At 41.8% G+C, this 23,399-nt stretch overlaps 1 protein-coding gene across 1 annotated transcript in view; it reads left to right on the top strand.

The window, feature by feature from the left end:
- The window catches only part of MCUB (mitochondrial calcium uniporter dominant negative subunit beta), a 106,930-nt gene that overhangs the window by 64,052 nt on the left and 19,479 nt on the right, over positions 1 to 23,399 (top strand). The window contains exons 2-4 of the mRNA XM_063460057.1: positions 16,947 to 17,022; positions 18,323 to 18,493; positions 20,302 to 20,406. Of these exons, the coding sequence (XP_063316127.1) occupies positions 16,947 to 17,022; positions 18,323 to 18,493; positions 20,302 to 20,406 (352 nt within the window). The remainder of the gene's footprint in view (positions 1 to 16,946; positions 17,023 to 18,322; positions 18,494 to 20,301; positions 20,407 to 23,399) is intronic.

Raw genomic sequence — 23,399 nt, 5'->3', positions numbered from 1 at the left:
AATATTCAGATAATTTGGTGACTGGGTTTCATTGAAGAAACCTCTGTATTTAAAATATAACGTAGTGCTAGAAGAAATGCAAGCTGTCACGAGAGGGGATGGGGAGTGATCAATAAATCAGATGAATTATATTGTACGCTCTGTCTTCGTTTAATTAACTGCACTTCATTTACAGCATGCTCTGTTGGTTAAGGTTCCAGGAGTTTCTTAGTGCCCCCTCCCCCCTACATGTTTAGTAATACCGTATCAGAATGCTTTGACTTCTTAGCTGTGTGTACTGGGCTCAGCACCCCACTTTAGTTACGTTGAGCCTAAAGATTCTCAGCATGCTCTTGTTAGCTCTCCTGAGCTAAGCCCTGCAGTGCATGGCAAGCTGATTTGCTGAGTGTTAGCTGATGACTCTCAGCCAATTAGCTTTGCATCGCTGAACCAAGGTTCCGCTGAGCTAACAAAAATGTTCAAAACATTAGCACCTGTGCACCTTCGTCCAGTAGGAAGCGTTGAGGCAATTTGCAGGAAGTGTATATAATAACTATTTTTTTTTTTTTTTTTTAAATAAGCAGGGCACTGTATTTCCAGAGTACAAATTAAATTGTGCATATGCACAGTACATTCAATTAGTGTGTTCATAACCTGACATTTAATCAAATATAGCTTCTTGAGCGTTATGAAGTTCACATCTTACATTTTGAATACAGCATATGTATCAAATTTAAAGGGGCATGCATCACTGGGCAATTTTTTTTTAACCCAGCAAGCAAACCGTTTTAAAGAAATATACAAATCAAAATAAAGCAATACAAACTTTAAAAAGTATTTGTATTATCTAAGACTTGCCACATTGATAATCTATCCTTAATGTTAAATGATAGCAAATGAGTTGTAAACAAAAACCCCACAAATATTTTAGTTATATCAACTTGTTTAATGCAATAGCTGCTGTGTAGCAGAATACACTGCAGATGTTGTGCGGCAGATAAAATGGGTCATTGCTAGCCTAGCCTAAAGGGATGATGCACCAATCACTACCTCATAAGATCTAATACAGTATCCACTGAACCGTATTGATCTTATAAGAAATATAGGTTGAAAGCAATTAATGCAGAATGTAGCTATTTGTCTGGCTTCTGGTTGTTGGGTTTTATTTATTTATTCTCTCCCATTGATGGCATAGACTGCATGCAGTAAAAATACCGGGGGGGGGGGGGGGGGGGTTAAATCCCTGTTGGTACCAAGGACCCCTGGGTATCTTTCGATACTTGGGTCTGCTGTAAGTCAGCTGGGGCCACATTTAGTGATCTCACTCAGCCACAGGATTTATTTCACTGCCCCTAGCCTCCAACATAAAAAAGGGATTCCAAGGTATCTTTCCATACCTGAGGGTCCTCTGTCTGTTGGGGCCACTGTTGGTTCCCCATACTGACAGGAGAGCTATGCACTCAAAGTGAGTACTAAGCATCATCAGCAGAGGGAATCCCTTTAGAGGGTGGGACTAGGATTAGAGGTTGGATTAGGGGTAGGATTATAGGTTGGATTAGGAGGTGGAATAAGGGTTGGATTAGGGTGTGTGTTTGTGTGTGTGTGTGTATGTATGTATATGTGTGTGTATATGTATGTATACACACACACCCTTTGCATCTTTTCTTAAGTCGTGTTTCAAATCTGTTGTATACAGCAAACACAGACTCCAATGAATCTAATATATTTAAGTTATTCACCACTCTACTTGTCGGATATTATTTCCTCCTATCATACACTCAGATCAAACAAGGTTTGTTAAAACTAGGCAGGACCATACTTGAAAATTGCTCAGCCTACTCCATATTATACAAACCTCTTATACTCACTGTTTATGTATGGCTTTAGATGCAGAAAAAGCCTTTGACAATTTGAACTGGCAGGACATGTCTATAGCATTGGAGATTTACAGCTTCCCTCCCTGTGGTGATCAAGACTATTATGGCCCTTTACTCTCAGCCTTTCGCACAGATCTATTACACTGGCTTTACTTCACCCCATTGCTCATTTGCAAAGGCACTAGGCAGGGTCTTCTTTCCCCTATACTGTTTTTTTATGACTCTGGAACCCTATTTAAAGCCTTACGACAACATCCGGAAGTCTCAGGCATTTCCTTTAATTGTAATCAGATTCTACTGGTTACATCCAGTTATCAATTACAAATCCTCACTCTACTCTCTCTGCCATAAATTCAATGCTGTCACTTTTTGGAAGGCTTTCTTATTATAAACTGAATATCGTTAAAGCCCAGATACTGCTCATTGGGATCATTACTCTCTATTAGCTTCACTAAAAGCCGCTTATGATTAGAGAGCAGACTATATAAAATACTTAAAAGTGAAAATTCTGAATTCCCTCATGAATCTTTATACATTTAACTATGCCTTTCTTATCAATACTGTCAAAATAGAACTACAGTCCTGGAAGCATGTTACCCTGTCCTGGCTGGACTGGATTATAACACTTTAACCCCTTAAGGACCAAACTTCTGGAATAAAAGGGAATCATGACATGTCACACATGTCATGTGTCCTCAAGGGGTTAAAAAAAAAAATATAGTTATGATGTGACTTTTTCATTCATTGCCTCTACAAGCCCAGCTTCTTTCTTTCAGACCATCTAGCAATTGTTCACTAGGTACCGTATTTTTCGCTCCATAAGACGCACCTCACCATAAGACGCACCTAGTTTTTAGAGGAAGAAACCCAGAAAAAAATATTCTGAACAAACTGTCCCATAGTGTTTCTTACTATGGGACAGTTTGTACAGAATATTTTTTTTCTCCCCTGTCCCATAGTGTCCCCCCCTCCCATAGTCTTCTCCTCTCTCCCATAGTCTTCACTCACCCCCTCCCCATAGTCTTCACCCACCCCCTCCCCATAGTCTTCATCCACCCCCTCCCCATAGACTTCATCCCCCCCTCCCCATAGACTTCATCCCCCCCTCCCCATAGACTTCATCCCCCCTCCCCATAGACTTCATCCCCCCCCTCCCCATAGACTTCATCCCCCCCCTCCCCATAGACTTCATCCACCCCCTCCCCATAGACTTCATCCACCCCCTCCCCATAGACTTCATCCACCCCCTCCCCATAGTCTTCATCCCCCCATCCCCATAGTCTTCATCCACCCCCTCCCCATAGTCTTCATCCCCCCCTCCCCATAGTCTTCATCCCCCCCTCCCCATAGTCTTCATCCCCCCCTCCCCATAGACTTCATCCCCCCCCTCCCCATAGACTTCATCCCCCCCCTCCCCATAGACTTCATCCCCCCCCTCCCCATAGACTTCATCCCCCCCCTCCCCATAGACTTCATCCACCCCCTCCCCATAGACTTCATCCACCCCCCCTTACTGTCCCCCTCCCCTTACTGTCCCCCTCCCCTTGTCCCATAATTACTTACCTGTCTTGTAGCGTTGGCCGGCAGCACAGGGCGCACCGCGGTAGTGGAACTTGAATTTCATGTTCCGGTTTCCGGCGGGACTGAAAGGAAGTGCGCACTCAGCTTGTGCACACTTCCTTTCAGTCCCGCCGGAAACCGGAACATGAAATTCAAGTTCCACTACCGCGGTGCGCCCTGTGCTGCCGGCCAACGCTGCAAGACAGGTAAGTAAAGCTTCATATTCGCTCCATAAGACGCACAGACATTTCCCCTCACTTTTGAGGGGGAAAAAGTGCGTCTTATGGAGCGAAAAATACGGTATATTTGGGGGCATAAGCACTGTGGAGTGGCCAATACAACCTTTTTATTACATACTACGAAAAGAGGTCTGATATTCATCCAACATTGGTGAATACCACACAGCTACCATACTGTCATGTCATGTCATACTGTGCTCCAGGGTCAAGTCCTGGAGAAAAACGTGTGGGAACTCACCCATGATTCCCACCCCACCCCCTAAAAAAAAAAATGAATGTATGAATGTATAATGAATGTAGTGAGTGTAGTCTGTATAATGAATGTAGTATTTTTGTAGTGAATGCAGAATGTGTATAATGAATGTAGTGTGTTTGTAGTGAGTGCAGAGTGTGTATAGTGAATATAGTGTGTTTGTAGTGAGTGCAGAGTGTGTATAATGAATGTAGTGTGTTTGTAGTGAGTGTAGTCTGTATAATGAATGTAGTGTTTTTGTAGTGAATGCAGAATGTGTATAATGAATGTAGTGTGTTTGCAGTGAGTGCAGAGGGTGTATAGTGAATATAGTGTGTTTGTAGTGAGTGCAGAGTGTGTATAATGAATGTAGTGTGTTTGTAGTGAGTGCAGAGTGTGTATAATGCATGTAGTGTGTTTGTAGTGAGTGCAGAGTGTGTATAATGCATGTAGTGTGTTTGTAGTGAGTGTAGTCTGTATCATGAATGTAGTGTTTTTGTAGTGAATGCAGAATGTGTATAATGAATGTAGTGTGTTTGTAGTGAGTGCAGAGTGTGTATAGTGAATATAGTGTGTTTGTAGTGAGTGCAGAGTGTGTATAATGAATGTAGTGTGTTTGTAGTGAGTGCAGAGTGTGTATATATAATGCATGTAGTGTGTTTGTAGTGAGTGTAGTCTGTATAATGAATGTAGTGTTTTTGTAGTGAATGCAGAATGTGTATAATGAATGTAGTGTGTTTGTAGTGAGTGCAGAGTGTGTATAGTGAATATAGTGTGTTTGTAGTGAGTGCAGAGTGTGTATAATGAATGTAGTGTTTGTAGTGAGTGCAGTCTGTATAATGAATGTAGTGTTTGTAGTGAGTGCAGTCTGTATAATGAATGTAGTGTTTGTAGTGTGTGCAGTCTGTATAATGAATGTAGTGTGTTTGTAGTGAGTGCAGAGTGTGTATTATGAATGTAGTGTGTTTGTAGTCAGTGCAGTCTGTATAATGAATGTAGTGTGTTTGTAGTGAGTGCAGAGTGTGTATAATGAATGTAGTGTGTTTGTAGTGAGTGCAGTGTGTATAATGAATGTAGTGTGTTTGTAGTGAGTGCAGAGTGTGTATAATGAATGTAGTGTGTTTGTAGTGAGTGCAGAGTGTGTATAATGAATGTAGTGTGTTTGTAGTGAGTGCAGAGTGTGTATAATGAATGTAGTGTGTTTGTAGTGAGTGCAGAGTGCGTATAATGAATGCAGTGTATGTAGTGTGTAGTGTGAATGGAGTGTGTTTGAAGTGAGTGCAGAGTGTGTATAATGAATGCAGTGTGTGTAGTAAATGTAGTGTGTTTGTAGTGAATGCAGAGTATGTATAATGAATGCAGTGTGTGTGTGCTCTGGATGGTGTGTGTGTGTGCTCTGGATGGTGTGTGTGTGTGTGTGTGTGTGCTCTGGATGGTGTGTGTGTGTGTGTGTGTGTGTGCTGGATGGTGTGTGTGTGTGTGTGTGTGTGTTGGATGGTGTGTTTGTGCTGGCCTGGATGGTGTGTGTGTGTGTGTGTGTGTGTGTGTGTGTGTGTGTGTTAGATGGTGTATGTATGCTGGCATGGATGATGTGTGCGTGTGTGTGTGTGCTGGATGGTGTGTGTGTGTGTGTGTGTGTGTGTGTTGGATTGTGTGTGTGTGTGTGTGTGTGTGTGTGTGTTGGATGGTGTGTTTGTGCTGGCCTGGATGATGTGTGTGTTTGTGCTGGCCTGGATGATGTGTGTGTGTGTGGGTGTGTTTGTGCTGGCCTGGATGATGTGTGTGTGTGTGTGTGTGTGCTGGATGGTGTGTGGGTGTTGGATGGTGTGTGTGCTGGCCTGGATGATGTGTGTGTGTGTGCGCGTGCTGGATGGTGTGTTTGTGCTGGTCTGGATGGTGTGTGTGTGTGTGTGCGCTGGCCTGGATGATGGGTGTGTGTGTGTGTGTGTGTGTGTGTGCTGGATGATAGAGGGGTGGAGGGAGCCAGCCGCTGCACACAGGGGCCATCACGCGCTGTGTTCCCTCTCCAGCTCTAACTCTCGCGAGACTTTCCTGTGCGGAGCGGGTCTCGCGAGAGTTAGAGCCGGAGAGGGAACACAGCGTGTGATGGCCCCTGTGTGCAGGTAGCATGGCAGGTCCTGCAGGACTGGTAATGGGAACGGCTTTCCTGCTTTGGTAAAAGTGCAGGAACGCCGTTCCCATGCGTTCCTGCAGGACTCGAGCCCTGCTGTGCTCATAGAAACTACATGTTCTACCCAGGTTGAGCTACCAAAGTAAATGTGGACACCTATGAGCCTTTGGACATGTGTATTTACTTGTCTGAAAATCCAACCCAGTCAAAACATATACAGAGACAATGTAGACATTTCTAAACATTGGGCGTAGCTACAGCCATCTAGAAGTGTCAATCACCCAGCCATCACCAGTGACAGCTGCAGAGAATTGGGTATGTCTATGGAGGATCCTGTGGTCTTGCGGGACCCTCTATAGATATCAATGCTGAACTCTCGCACATGCTACAATTGCTGTGTGGGATCATTTTTTAAAAATATTTTTTTTTTAAGTGCCGGGTTATACGCTACTTATCTAGTCAATCACCCATTACCGCTTTAACTCTGTCCACTCCCAACCTGTCATCGTCTGGGACTTTGCAGAATTGGCAAACACCTCCGGCGGTGACATCGCTGCTGGTGGTCCAGTGGCTGGAAGTGCAGGTAAAGTTGAGATTTACTTAACTGAACCTGTCCCTCGAGGGCATGGCCATATTCCTTTGGCAAATACTCTTCAGCTTGCCAGGAGCCGACTTCACTGCTGTACTCTTCCGCATGTGCGAGAGTTCAGCATTGATATCTATAGAGGGTCCCGCAAGACCACAGGATCCTCCATAGACATACCCAATTCTCTGCAGCTGTCACTGGTGATGGCTGGGTGATTGACACTTCTAGATGGCTGTAGCTACGCCCAATGTTTAGAAATGTCTACATTGTCTCTGTATATGTTTTGACTGGGTTGGATTTTCAGTAAAATGCCAATACAGTCAAAATGAGTTTTCCATATGAAATACAAATTTTTCAGTGAGGGGTGACAGTGCCGCTTTAATCTACAGAGGTAGGATTCCATGGCATCACTAAAATTAGACATTTTCTACAGAATTACAAGCTATTAACTTGCTTATAACCTCCCCTTGAGAGACCTCTTCTTACTTCTATATATAGAAGGGATTCTCACAAAACATGTCCCCATGAGCAGCATAACTTTTCCTTACTACTAACTAAACTTTGAATTACCTCCAGTATACAACCAAAAGTCTAACTCTAAGTTACTCAGTGGGATGCCAATTTCCCTTAAAAATGTGGTGGAAAGCATTTCTTCTCTTCATAAAATAACAAAATGTACAAATTATGAAATGCATGATAAACTGCCGACCTCTTGGAGATGTGAGAACGTTTATAGGACCTTTATATCATGTTTGGCGGTTGTGCCCTGGATACTGTGATTTTTATCCCAGTTAATTTCCTTTTGCAGGTTGCAAAATCCCCTGAATATTTTTGTTCTTCCTTCCTGCTTGGATGCTGCCTCAAAATTGAAATAACCTCTTTCTGAATATTCACCTGACCCTACATTTTAGTTGCCAGTGGCTTATGGAGTTAACCCTCCTGTATGAAATCCCCACGTACACCTAGTTCAATCAATCAATATCAATTGGATATGTAGCAGGATTAGGTCTCCTCTCGTATGGTTATTTCTGGTGCTTTCCCTTAATAGCTGTCCCTACAATGGGTATTGAGACACTTCTACACAATATTATATTTGGGAACTCTAGCGGAGCTCTAGTCCTAGCAGGGACTCTTCTCCGCTGGATCCACCAAAGTATAACCAGGAACAATAAAACAGCCAAGGAAAATCCCACCTCCTCCCCAGAGACTGGACGATATACAGTTTTGGAAGTACAACTGAACTTTGTCACATACACGGCTTTTATGCCCAGTCCCATGCAAGGGGTTTCACATACAATAATGCAGGGTTTTAAATCCCAAGATCCTTATTTAAGGATTGCCTGAGAAAACTCCTCTAATTTAATTATTTCCCAGGTACAGAAAATCCAACAAAATATCCTGTACCCCAAAAGTACCCCAACCATACCCAAGAACCCCACAAAAAGTACATTCTCCGATAGCCCCGATCTGTGTGTCCAACATATCCAAGAATCACTCAGATCAGTTCGGTAGAATGGGAATACAACCGTGGTAAACTTTTGACTGGTCCAGACACGAGGCGCTAGCCTGAAACAGTTCCAGAGAAATAGATGTCCTGGCCGCTCTCAGTTCATGAGGTTCCCGTGCGAACACCATTCAAGGGAATCTCTTATTTTCAGGAAACAAATGCTCCTCCTGTTTGGTAGTTCATATCTCCCGAACGTCGTTCGTGTAGCTGGTTGGTAAACCTTAGACAGCTGCCCGTTCCAGTTCCCGGTGTTCATGCGGGTACCTAGCTGAAAATAGTTCCAGGCACTCGGATGACCAAGTACCGCTGCCAACGTTCGGGAGACAAGATGGCCACCATTCTCTCTGCCACATGTTCAGTTATATGAAATGGTGGCCACCCAGGGAAAGCACTCATTAATTGTTTCCCTTGCGGTTTCACACGTAAGTGTTTGGTGTCATCGTTCTAATGGGGCACATGGGTGGTCCTTGTTTGGAGACAAAGGGATTCCGTTAGTATAGAGTCTCCTGAATGGAACCACACAAAACAGGGGAAAAACACACGAAAGGTGGAAGTTCTGTTATAGGGGATACGGACAGCCTAGAAAGGGGAATACAAAGTGTCTGGCAAGCGTCCACCATGCTAGCACTACAATGAGAGCTTACTGACAGTACCCTATGTATTGACTTAGCAGTACTCGACGTTCATGTAGAATTGTATTTCTTAATTTGTGGCATCCCTATTTCTCCTATGTAGGACAAATATTTACCGTTGAATGCAGTGTCATTTTTGTGGCCCTGACTGCCTCATTTTTTCTACCATATGTATGTGTCTTTCTTTTTCTTTTTGTTTGTTTTTTTGTATCTTGTGGAAAACCAATACAATCCAAGTCCCCAGCGCCGAGGGAGCCCGGTGCTGGAAAAAAGGTAAGGGATAAACCCCTTCCTCACTATAGAGCCCGGGGGGAGGGGGCCCCGAAGGTGAGGGGGACCCAAGGACCCTATAGAGCCAGGAAAACAAGTAAGTTTTCCTGGCACTATAGTGGTCCTTTAAAATTGTCATTTCGGTTAAATTCTGCTCTGTTACATTTCGCTCAGGATTTCATGTAATAAAAGATCTTGCCATTCATGCAGTAAATGCCTGGGCATTTTAGTTCCTGCACATATTAGTAGATATATGATTTTGTCAAATAAAATTACGCTTAGCATTTTACCGCTCAATACAGTATGTCACCTTACACTATGCACTGTTTGGTACATATACAGTATTTCTACATACTACATGGATAATTTTCTCTAGTATATATGCATATGATTCCCCCAATCGGTACTCACCTTGTTCTCCTATTTCACATATTTAGGCGCTATATCAACTATAGCAACCTTCCGGTAAACCAAGTATAACAGTGTTCTTCCACCAACCTTGTTCAGGTATTGGCCTCCTTACTCTCTTTTTGCTTAATTTAAACACCCATATTCAGTTTAACTGCCTTTTACGTGTCCCACGTTGTGCCCACGTAGGGGGCTTGTCTTTTCATCAGGCCTACGTGTTGGTCCTCAATACATTATGGCATATGGTGACATCTACTGTACTATCTGTCTTCAAGCTTGTTCACATCTCTCCTCTAAACTTATTAGGAATCACACGTTACATTCCTACAACTATCAGGTAATTGTAAACATTTCTCCTTAATCTCCTCTCCCTACTCGTGTCTACCTCGTTTACCCACACATATGTTATTTATAGGTGCACTTAACTCACACCGCACTAATTTAAGTAAGCTCTCATCAGCTTTCTAAAGGTACGTTCTCCAATTAGACACTAGCATTGTCCATCCGTCACATGTCTCGGGTTTAATTATTAATCTTTATTGTCAGATAGGTGTCTTTGTAGTTACTCTTTCTACAGCTCTCTCCTCCTTCTGTTCCCTATTTCACTCTATTTAGGTATGTACGGTCACTATCACGTTTATTCCTATAAGACAAGCCCTGCTAGGGATAGAGAACTGTCTGCAAGGGTTAGGAGCTGGCTTTAGTGTTTAGTCTCATGACCCCAGTAGGCCTAACCCTAACCCCCCCCGCCCCCCCCCCCCCCCAATCCACCACCACCGCTGAACACACGGCCCTGCGTTAGTTAAAATAACATGTTTTAATTTTTCAAATATTTTTGTTTCCCCTTCTTTAGGGGTTTTGCAGGGTGCCACATGCCACGGCACACATATTTTTCTCTTTACCTTCACTGAGAGGCCAACACCCCACCACACCGACTTGTGGCTACGAACACCCACGGGCCAAACAATAGAGCCTCTCATCGCCACTTAGCAACTCACAGGGATCCACCTGTCACACAGTAGTTAAGTACTTCGCCTCCGGCACTAGCTAGCCAGCCAGTTCTATATACGGAGTTCCATAAAGGGCTTTCAATTAGCCTTTTTACTAATCTCTTTATAGGATGTCACAAGATTCTATCCAAGGAGACGACTTGTCTCTCCAGGGCACTGCTGCTAGGCCCAGCACTCCTGTTAGACCAGGCTCACCCACTGACTCTATCGTTCCTGCTACCCCAGGGTCACTGAGGTCCTGGACCATACACAAACTAGCCGCGGAACTACGACGCAGAGACATCCCTTACTCTGCCACTGCTAGGAAAGCAGAACTTTACAATTTTGTTAGCAGCTCAGTCTAGAGAACCCATGTCTAGCACAAGTTCACAAGAGTTGCAGGGCTAAAGTTGTGGACAATTTCAAGACACCTTGTCATCTATCTTGTCTACCCTCAAGCTGTCTAACGAGAGGATGACGAAGATGGAGACAATCATCCCTACCACTAGCAGCGCACCTGACCTTTTAGCCTCCATGTCTACACCTGCAAACTCCCAGGGTAATGCCATTGCTATTGCACCCGCACCCACCACTTCACGTGTTATTGCCCCAGCTCACTCCGTCCCCTCCTCCATTAAGAAAGACATCCTTGATGGCAAGGACGTCAGCCTAGTCTCCCTAATCAATGCTTTGCAGGACATACTAGAGAATAGAGCCTTTAATTACTGTGATCCTTAAAACCAGGGATCCATGACTCAATAAAAAATGATCCATCCCTGAATTAGTTCTCGGTTTTGGGTTGTACAGATATGTCATCTGCTCTGTATACCCACAGAGGCGTGAAGAATTCAACATTTATTTACACAAGGTGGTGTACCTGGGGCACAAGCATGGGGGCTTGTGGGGGCTTGCTGCTAAAACAGCAGCAGCTCTGGCTCAGTTCAACACAGAGTTGTTTTGCAGGCATTTCGCCGGCTTGAGGCCCCCATCTTGTGCGGTATGTTTCTCCACCTCTCACTCCTCCAACTGGTGTCCCTGCAAAGCAGACCCCTCTATGTCACACCCCTCCACTTCCTACCCCTTCACCACCCCCTCCGTCAGTCAGGATAGGGGACAGACAGATAAGCTAGGCAGACCAGTTGTATTCTTGGGCAAGGTGCAGGTGTGCAACAATTTTAATGCAGGAACCTGTAATTACACCACTTACAGGTTGTTGCACATTTGCTACATCTGCTTTAGAGAGCACATACAAGATCCAGGTGCCTCTCTAAGCTTTTCCCTTAGAAATGACTGATGGAAGTCAACATTGTCACGCTAGCCTATCACTTGCACACTCACCCCTCCCTCCCACCACTTGGTGGAATTTTTGTTTTCAGTATTTTCCAACGGGTTTCACACATGGCTAGTAGCACTCCCCTCTGACACACTAGAATGCCCCAACTTACTCTCTGCTACAAACGACCCATCTGCTGTTGACAAGTTGCTACGGAAAGATACCTCGTCAGGTTTTATGATTGGCCCTTTTCCGCATCCTCCTTTTTCTATATGGTGCACAAACCCTATTGGAGTGGTTACCAATGACACTTCTAATAAAAAATGCATAATCATCGATTTGTCCACGCCTCATTCTTTTCACAATCCTAGTAAATTCACTAATACCGGCTGAAAAAAATTATCTCCATTACGCCACCGTGGATCATGTCATACAAGCCATTCTACTGGCCGGTGAACAAGCCTGGCTCTGTAAGACTGATATTACAAACACGTTTAAATTACTACCTATCCATCCGTCACTCTTGCATATCGATGGCGACAAATGCAGGGATAATTATTAGTTTGCCACCAAACTCACCTTCGGCTCCAGTAGCAGCCTGAAACTGTTCAACATCTTTGCAGGATGCTCCTGAATATAGTGGTACACTATTTGGATGATTTCTAACTGGTTGAGGCAGGTTCACTTACACTACGTAGCATCCTTAGCACCACATCACTGTTTTCAACACTAGGTGTTCCATTGTCCCCGGACAAAGCGATAGGCCCCACAACACAGTTGGTATTCCTGGGTATCTCACTAGAGTCCATGCAGGCATGCCTCTCCGATGTGAATTGAATACGCATTGGACAATAACTGGACCAGTTCCTACAAAAAGGTTCTGGTTCAAAGAGGGATCTCTAGTCTTTACTGGGATACCTCAATTTCGCGATTGCTATCATTTCACAGGGGAGATCTTTTATCTCCAGGTTACTCTGCCATCTGCCTGGCGTACCTGTCGATGGCACCATAGTCCTCAATTCCCCAGCCGTAGCCGATTTATGTATGTGGAAGCACTTCCTGGCAGAGGGGAATGGTAACTCCATGTACATCCCCACTGACCAACCACTCCCCCGTAATTTGGACTGATGCAGCAGCCCACACTGGGTTCGCTGCAATTTTTGGTAACCACTGGTTTAGGGATGTTTGGCCTCAAGAAACACTTGCCTTACCGGCCTTCAAAACATTTTTGAGATCTACCCCATTGTAGCAACTACTCATACTTGGAGTCACCTGTTTCTCAGGTAATTTAGCGGCTTGCGAGATCATCAATAAAGGGTGCAATTCCTCCTTGACCATAATGAGTTTGGTACGAAAGTTGACGTGGCTGGCCGCCAACCTACAATTCTTCTTAGTGTGCGAACACATTCCGGGCATTCAAAATACGACAGCTGATGCTTTGTCCCGGTCTAATATTCATGTATTCTACAAGGTGTATCCCTCCGCCAACGAACTCCCATCCTGAATAGCGACATTTCTGGAGGTAATCATGGACTAACGGGATTATTAACCCACGGACGATCACTCTCACACAATGCCCTGTCAGCCAACACTAAGACAACATACTATAGGGCGTTGACTGTTTTCCGCATATTTGGTGGGGAGTTTCACGTTTTGGATAATTACTCTATTGAGACCATGGTGGCTTTTGCCTCTTTTTGTCACTTACACCTCACATTAGCACATAACACATTCAAATTATATCTTACAGGTATACAGCATTACGTCCTCACTACCTTTCCCAATCACCCACCTTTTCTTTCTTCATACCCCATTAAAACTATTCTTAAAGGTATCAACAAAATAGATCAACCTCCTACTACCTATAGACTACCCATAGACGACCCATATTTAGGAATATCCCGGATCTATTGGGCACAAACCCATTTAACGCCCAGACTAACTCTATCATCAAAGTAGCTATTTACATTGCCTTCTACTGCTTCTTTAGACCCCTAGAGTTCACTGTGATCCGTCAATCCGATATCAGCACAAGTTTAAAATAATTGGACATGGTCAAACACGGCAACACATATGTTATGTCATTACATACATCTAAAACTAACCACACAAACTATTCTACTAAAATTCCTTCTCTTTCCAACAGATAACCTCTGGTGTCCCGTAAAAATACTCATTACAATACACTATTCATTTCTATCCACATGCAACAGCCTCCTGACTAACTCTCCCTTACTACTACTTCACGGACACCCACTTACCACCTCCAAGTTCATATTTCACGTTAGAACATTGCTGCTAAGACTGGGACAAAACCCTGCCTTGTTTTCTGGTCACTCCTTCAGAATTGGTGCAGCCTCCAGTACGGACACACCAGCCCATGTCATTAAAAGAATGGGCAGATGGAAATCCTCCGTCTACAACAGTTATATCCCGCAACCTGAGAAAGAACTCAGGAAAGCTTTTAAATGTTTAGCATTATGAGTTTGCAATAAAGTGTGTTTTCTGCTATATCTTTTTGCCCTCTTTATTACAGGCCTACCCGTATGTTGGTTTCAGCACACCAATACCAACTTTCCTCCTGTCCTCTATTTCCATATACGATTTTAAGTTCGGACTACAAATATATACACACAATTCCAAACATGCAGATGAAAATTAGAACTTCTCACTATAACATTCTCATTTCAAAGAGACTTACATAAAATAGTGTTGTGTGTGTGTATATGTGTGTATGTATGTATGTGTATGTATATGTATATGTATGTGTATGTATATATATATATATATATATATATATATATAATGCATGCTAGGATGAAAACTAGTTTTTCTTATGTGCTCAGAGGGGCAATATCTCTTTAAAGGGATTATCACTTTTGAGATCATTTTATGCTACCGGTTCTCAGATTTAAACCATTTGTCATTCATAAGATACGTTATGAATAATGTCATTGTGAAATTCATGGTTTTGCACATGATTATCTGATGTATACACATTTACAAATTGCTTAGAATAATGTGTTCCCTATGTATCATTAGCACCACTTCAATTTCTCTGTAGCTCTCTTGGATAGTAGCAAACATCAGGAAAACAGGATTAAGTTGAATAAAATATAATAGCCATTATGCATGCCAATGCCCCCTAAATGACAGTTTTTTTATTGAAAAGGAGAGTAAAATGCTTCCATCTGCTTTGTTGAGAATTTCCAGAGGGTTTTAGCCAAGGCTTGACAAATTTGCTTGAAATCTAGGAGCCAGCTACAAAAGTTAGGAGCCAGGTTTGTCAACGCCCAAAATACAATTCTTAAAGGGACACTATAGACATCAGAACCACTACAGCTTAAGGTAGTTGTTCTGAAGTCTATATCTTGTCCCTGAACGCTTTTCAATATCAACACTGACTTTTCAGTCAAAAGGCAGGGTTTACATTGCTGTTTAGTGAGACCTCTAGCGACAGTCACTCAGACGGCCTCTAGAGGTGCTTCCTGGCTCAGTGCTTCACACTGTGCTGCACCTTTGTTAATGTTCCTTATAGGGATGCATGGTTTAAATGCATCTCTATAAGGAGAAGTTGATTGGCGCAGTGCATGCGCAATAGTCTCCCAATGCTATCCTATGGGGAAGCATTGGATTGGCTGAAATCTTCAAAATTGATTAACTCAGCCATGGTGGTAGTGCTAGCCGCGGTGTCACCAGCATGGCGTGGGAAAAAAGGTGAGTAAAAACACCTTTCCCATGTGATTGGAGGGGGAGCAGGTCACGTAAACACACACACACACACACACACTCACTGACAGAAACACTCACTGATACACTCTCACAGAAAGACACACACACTCTCACTGGCAGAGACATTCACCGACCGACATACACTCACACACACTGACAGACACTCACTGACCGACATACACACTCGCAAATAATTACTTTTTTATTTTAATTTAAATCCACCCAGCCTCCCTACCTTTTTTGAGCTGAAGTGGGTAGGCTTTCCCTGGGGTCCAGGCAGCTGGTCACCTTGGGGGCTGGACAGGCTCACAAATCCCAGGCGCCAGGACAAATTTTCTTGTCGCCATGGCAACCTGGGATTCGTCTAGCCCCGGTTTAATCTAAGCCGTGTAAGATCTCTCTGTATCTTTTAGAATGGTATTTTGGCACGTCTGTTTTGTACCTATTATTTTTAAAAGCCGGAATCATAGGCATTGCATAATAATATATCAGAAACATACTTTCACAGACTTATAAAACTTTTTTTTACAATTGGTGAAACTGAATTAATGACTACATAGAACTGAATTTAAAGGGTTACTACAGCCACCATGACCAGTATGGCTTTTACAAGTGACCATGTTGTAAGGAACATATGTAACGTGTTTTAGCTTGAACACTGCATATGCCGATATTTGTACTTTAGTTGCACCCGTGACTAAGGCAGCCTGAAACAATGTTCCTTCCCTGTGTCCCCTTCCCAGGTCTCATCAAATACTTGATTGGACCACGAGAGGGCACCCATGCAAGCTAGGTTTATACCCGTTTTTAAAGGAACACTATAGGGTCAGGAACACAAACCTGTATTCCTGACCCAATAGTGTTAAAACCACCATCTATCCCCCTAGGGCCGCTCATGCATCCCTAAATATAGCAATATCTTACTTGTATTCAAGCCTGAAGCTTGCGGTTTGCCTCAGATAAACATGCTGTCTGCTGACATGTGGCCTGATCCAATCACAGTGCTTCCCCATAGGATTGGTTGAGACTGACAAAGAGGCAGATCAGGGGAAGAGCCAGCATGATTCAAACACAGTCCTGGCCAATCAGCATCTCCTCATACAGATGAATTAAATCAATGTATCTCAATGAGGAAAGTTCTGTGTCTGCATACAGAGGGAGGAGATACTGAATGTTTGGATGCATTTTAGGCAGCCATGACCCAGGAAGGATCTCTAACAGCTATCTGAGGAGTGGCCAGTGAAGTTATCACTAGGCTGTAATGTAAACACTGCATTTTCCCTGAATGATTCTACTCACCAGAACAAATTCAATAAGCTGTAGTTGTTCTGGTGACTATAGTGTCCCTTTAACCCCTTAAGGACACATGGCATGTGTGACATGTCATGATTCCCTTTTATTCCAGAAGTTTGGTCCTTAAGGGGTTGAAGCTTTATAATGGGTAGACCTAATGCTATTGTAAATAAAATAAATAAGTATATGTATGTTATTTGTTTTTAATTTACAAATGTCTTCAATTGTTATCTTCCAGATCAGAAATATAAGACCTAAACTGAAACTGAGTTTTAACACTGTGCTGTTTTACAGCACTCATCTGCCCTCTAGTGGTAAGTATTGTTTTTAGCATGTGTAAATTTGCCAAACGTTGTTTGTTTTGTTTAGTTTTTTTACAATTTGACAAGTAATGCACACCATGAAAATGCTGACCTGATGTGACCCAATTTTATACATCATGTTGGAAAAAAAATAAATGTAAGAATTATTAATCAAAGTAGTAGTTAGACCCAGTTAGATTATCCCACATTTTCCCAAGTCTGTCCCAGGATCTGTGTCAATAGGGTCCATTAGGATCCACACATTGGTTTTCCTTTTTGGTGATATACACAGCTGTACGACACTTTGTAGCTAAGAGATGGAGAGACACAGACCCAGAATTTAAATATTCAAGAAAAAGGTGACATTTGCACCCGCCAGCCCAACCGACCCTCCTGCTGTCTCACTCTATGAGCTTCCATTGCTTTGCTGATCTGATGCTTGAGCTATTTTTCTCTCTACTCTTTACATTAACTTGTTTGCTTAATGCATGTTTTGTGTTTATACCTATTCTTGCCCCATAAACACTCGTACAATACTAGATTATTATTATTATTATTTTTCCCTACCTTAGAATGCACTCTATATATCTTGTTATATTCATGTATAAAAGGGGGCAGGTGATGGTGGAGCCTTGGACATGCTTCAATTATACAAACTAGAGATATGCCATATTACTAAACTACTTTCTACCAGCAGTGGGATTCAAAAAATTTAGTAACTAGTATGTTTCCAACTCCACATGGCCGGCCCAAGACATTGTGCTGCCTGGGTCCAAGACTCCATCCACCCCTCCAGTCACGCACGCACATCAACACAGTCACACATATATACCCTGGGAGACAAATTGAATGCTATTAATGCATTAAATGCATAAACCTTGTATATCATGCCAATGAGCAGTAAATAAAAAATATTAGGTTTACCATGACAATGAGCGGTAAATGGATAAACTTGATATATCATGCCAATGGAAAGTAAATGCATAAACTTGGTTAATCATGCCAGTGAGCCGCATGTGCTTCCAAAATCCAAGAAGCCTGCCAGTGCCATCTCTCTCCCACCAGCCTCTCTGTAACAAAAAGAGTGGGCTGATATGAAGAAATGTTGAACAAAAACTGGTCTGGGCAATTTTCAGTCCCATTACATGATTTCTGCAAATGATTTGGCACTTGAGCTCACAAACATTCAAAATCACTGACCTAGTAGTTTGAATGAATACACAGAGCAAACAAAGGTCAAATGTGTCCTTCACTATAGCGAGTAGTCCATGATCTGATATAAACATTCTCTTCTCCATATATTTTTGTCTAGATGTCACTGTTCACTACAGTCATGGATTGCCTGTCATTACCCTCCCTCTCCCCTCTCGCAAAGAGCGCTGCCAGTTCACGGTCAAACCAATGACAACTAGTGTTGGAACATTCTTGAAAGATATCCAGAAGGAAGACAGAGGAATCAACATGGTTTCTGTCACATCAGCAGGTATTGACTTTTACCTTCATTTTCCAGTCAAGTACTGATAGTTGCCAATTTTATTTTAGTGTGAGGTAAGGATTGTGTAATGCTGTCTAAGCTATTGCAGACCCAGCAGGAATTTGACTTCTTTATTTTTCAGTGCAAATAAGTAGGAACAGACGTACTTGCGATGCCACAACAGCATAGACAAGTCATTGAGTGACATACATAGTAATATAGAGCATGGCATGTGTCAACGTTGCACATTTTTTACAAGAGTAAGTCAAAGTGAGAAGTAAAGTAAGAAGAAACAAGCGGGTCAATAGTGTCTAGCTGTTAGGCTGAAGAATCATTTTGCTTCGGTATGCTAGGCTGTATATGACAGTTAACTTGTCAAAAAGCTTGCAAGAATAAATCCCTAGGACAGTCTGCTTCAATTTGTAAATCATAAAGACACTTATCCAAAACAGGCAATGCACATGTGTCTGAACAGATGTCGTAATCTAACCTATCTAGGCAAGTTATATCAGACAAGAGAATGCTAAAAAGGTGTGATTATGGATAGAAATCCTAGATCAGTGGTAGTCAACCTTTTTCTAACTACCGCCCACTAATGCATCTTTTTGGTTGAAAAAAATGTCCTTACCGCCCACCAGTTTTCGCGCAAGTGCGGAATATTTTTTTGAAAGGAGGGTGTTTTAAAAAATAAATAAATAAATGTACCTACATTTATCTTTTTATTTCCAATTAATGCATGTTTATAATGTTTTTAACTTTATAAAGTTTCATGAGAAAACAATAAAGTAAATTGAAATTACCTTTACTAGTGATTAATGAGATCCTTGAGGTTGATGCTGCAAGACTAAATATTTGATATCTGGTTCGATTTTCGTAAGGAACAAACGAAGGTCTCCTCTTTCGGTGATATTCAGACGACTTCTCTGTTTGCGCATAATATGATTTCTCATCTGTGCGTCAGCTCCCCTCTTCTCCCTCCTCAATTCCACTCCCCACCTTTTTTTTCCCTTTTTAAATTTTTTTTTGTAACCTTCTTTATAGCAATGCCCAGTAGGAAGGCTGAACTAGGTATCCCACTTACTATTACTTACTATAGCCCACTATAACAGACAGGCACACATACATACATACATACATACATGTATGCTATACAATCAGATGGTCTAACAGTGACCATTTGATTGTTTCGGCGTTTTGTCGAGCATATGCACTAGCCTCCCAATATTTTCCTAGGTGGAAACATTGTATTGGCTGAGATAATCAATCTTGGTGATCTCAGCCATGGAGGTGGAGTGACCGTGGCAAGACTACCTTGGAGAGGGAGTGTAGGTAAGTAAAACTCACTTTTTAAACCATCACACTAACTGGCATTACACCCCAAAAATAGCTTTTTAGTTCACTTTCAATCATGCACTGTGGAGCTGAAAGTCAAACAATAAACCACACAAAAACAAAAGTTTATCACATAATTGGTATTATCTCGCTGTCCCACTGGGAGTGGTTGCTACATATAGCCTCAATAAGTCTCATATCAGTACTGGTTACATCTCAATAAAAATATTATAATGAATCGTAGCTGAGAAAGTGTTTTGGGTTCCTGCAGGTCTGGGCTTTGTACTCTAAATATAAACTTCCTTCAATTAGTCTGACATTCATGTAGAACTTTATAATATACCATTCCTACTTGGCATGATAATCAGTTCTAAAGGCAGCACAGTGTTTTGTCTTGGAGAGGCAGCTGATGAATGGATAACCGTGTATATCTGCATTTTTTTTTTCTTCATGCTATTCACGCATTAAAATACTTTCACCTACAGATGGTATCAAGTTCTCCTCTACAACCTTGATGGAATTGTTACTAATGAATGATTTCAGACTGGTTATTAATGACTCCACATACCTTGTCCAACCCCCTCCCAGAGGTAAGAATTGGATAGAGACCCAACTCAGTATTTGGAATATATTAGTTTTATTAAATGATGAATATGTATTTATTTTTTTATGGCATAGTTGCTCAAATACGTATTGCATTTCAATATGTTTGGACAGTATTATTTTGTAATACACCGTACAATTCCTAAGACAAACCAAAATCCAAATATGACCAAACAATTCAGTTTTTACTTTCCAGATTGCTGCTCTGCCCTTGTATAGCCAAATTATGTAACTGGTCAAAACCATCCGACGACAAGTTTTATTTATTTTCCTTAAACAAAGACTATTTCTTTTTCTCATTTTATGAAAAAAATTAAAGTTTCTGCATAGTTTTCACGATAAGATATATTTTTTTCTTTTATATTTAAAAATCTATTTTGTTGTTGTTTTGTTTTGCTTGCTTTATACTCCTGTGCTCTGTTCTATATGCTTTTGGTTCTTTAGCTCTTCTTCTTTGTCAAGAAACAAGAAATTGCTGATGCAATCATGAGAAACACACAAAGCGTAGTTATCTTTACTGAGTATTTTTTTTTTGTCAGAAAGTGTAGACTGTTAAATGTCATTGTTTGTAGTAAGTCATCAAGGATGTTGATCTCTTTCCACTAATGTACAGAATTTCTCATAACCAATACTATGTAATAAAAATGAGTCTAAAAAACATTTTTTGGGGAAATGCAGTTTGTTTAGGGTTTTTGTGTTTGTTTTGGTGTTTTGTTTTTGTACTTGTGACTACAGATGGTATATATTTTTTTAATGTATTGTTGTGTTTATTACATTTTAACTATGTTTACAGACATGGTACAACATCTCTGTCAATATAATTTATTGTATATAACTCAACAAAGTAAATCAATGGCAACATAATGTCAAAACTGTAAAATACTCACTGTATCATTAAGTACAAAAGCTAAGCAAGACTGTATCAATTACTCAATACTCTGACATTTGTGGTCACTACCACCAGTCAGGCTATTCTGTTAATTTAAAATTTTAGATCCAGACTAATAGAAAGTAAATACTATTGATTTGATTGCCATTATTTTATTACTTTAGCTGAACTCTCCTTTGAAATTGAACCCTTGTTCTCAGACAGATTTGGTTTAATATATCAGAGTAGGATGCTGCTAATAGAGCTCCATGCCTGTTCACAGCAGTGTATTATTTAAACAAGTGTAAAGTGAGATTTTCAGCCGTTTAAAATCATAGTCTAACAGCTGGGATGAGAAGGGTAACTGTCCATGGTTGCTATTACCTACGTCTATCCTCTGTCCGTACTCCCACATCTGATGCTCTCCTCCAAGACTTCTCCAGGGCTGCACCTTTTCTGTGGAACTCACTTCCCTTCTCCGTTCGACTTTCATCCAGTCTCCAAAAATCTTTGAAAACATACTTCTTCAGGAACGCATATCATTTAAACTGTTAGAGGGTTTTCATCCCTCCTACCCCCCACGACTCCTCTCCTGCAACTGTCAAAAATAACCTTCTAAGTTCTCAGTGAATACTTTTCTAGCAACCTATTTCATTACCCCTACTTATACCTTTTGTGTCACTATACCCCACTCCCTCTAGCATGTAAGCTCATCGAGCAGGGCCCTCAGCCCCTCTGTTCCTGTGCGTCCATTTTTCTGGGTACAACTACTTTTCTGTTAGTCCACTTATTGTACAGCGCTATGGAATTTGCTGGTGCTATATAAATAATAATATTAGGAGAAATGAAATGCTAGAACAGAATATAGGCATTATTTGCTGGAAAGGGTTTATTGAAATGTAGCCTTTTGAAATATGGAGGTCTGGCATTTCACTTAAATTGGAAATACTCCTTGGCTGGTTATCTGTTGTTTTGCAGTAGTTCATTGTTATATGTTGAAATAATAAAAATATTATCAGTGGACATGAATGTTGCTTTCTTTTTCGTTATCTGCAGTTTTTTGGTTTTTTTTGGACTTAACGAAAACATTGGCATTCTCTGTTTAAATGCCCTAGTTGTTATTACAGTAATAATTCAGCTGTTGTATTTTATGGTTAATATGTTTGACTTAAATTTAACAGTTATTACAGTTGGTAAGTAAACAATCTCTGAAATACACATTTTCAAAACAAAATGGTTCTATAGAATTTTTTCCAGCACAACAAAGAGCGCAGTTAAATGATCACTATAGTCACCAGAACAACCTTAGCTTAACCCCTTAAATACGGCGGGCGTTCTATGCCGTCCTTAAGGGGCTTGCTCTAAATGCCGGCGGGCGGCATAGAACGTCCTAGCCGTTCTTGCCGCCCACGTGGCCGCCGCCATTAGCCCGCTGCAGATCTCGGTCGGGGGGCATGCCTGGCCACCCAGGCAGTCCCCCTGTGCCCACTGACCGCGGTCTGCAGCCTCTGATCGCAGTGACAGGCTGTCACTGCGATCAGTATTTACCATGTGTCAGCCGATTGTAAAATCTGCTGACACATATTGCCGGCTCCATTCTCCCGCTGCAGATGGCGGTCGGGGGACATGCCCTGCGATCTGATTGTAGTGACAGCCTGTCACTGCGATCAGTGTTACTATGTGTCAGCCTATTGGCTTACACATGTAACTTCCGCCATGATCCCCCTGCAGATCGTGGTGGGGGGCATGCCTGTACCACCCAGGCACTCCCCCTGTGGCCAATTACCGCGATCTGCAGCATGTGATCACAGTGACAGCCAGTCACTCTGATCACTGTTACTATGTGTCAGCCAATGATCTCAAATCACTGGCTGACACATTGTCTCTGCCCCTCTCCTCACCTCACTTAGATCTGAGAGAGAGAGGCAGGGAGATCGTTGATTTTGCAGCTCCTGTGAAAAGAAAGTTTTAAAACTTTTTAAAAGTTAAAAAAATATATATATTTTATTTAACCCTTTCAGTGCTGATCACAGCATATTACTGTCATCCGCCTGATTATGGCATTTAGTACTTTTGTACTATAATTTTTTGGGGGGGCTCCAAAAAAAATAT

Source organism: Pelobates fuscus, chromosome 6, assembly GCF_036172605.1.
Source record: "Pelobates fuscus isolate aPelFus1 chromosome 6, aPelFus1.pri, whole genome shotgun sequence".
Taxonomy (NCBI): domain Eukaryota; kingdom Metazoa; phylum Chordata; class Amphibia; order Anura; family Pelobatidae; genus Pelobates; species Pelobates fuscus.
Note: the sequence above shows the minus strand (reverse complement) of the source record. Positions and strands in the feature narration are given on the sequence as shown.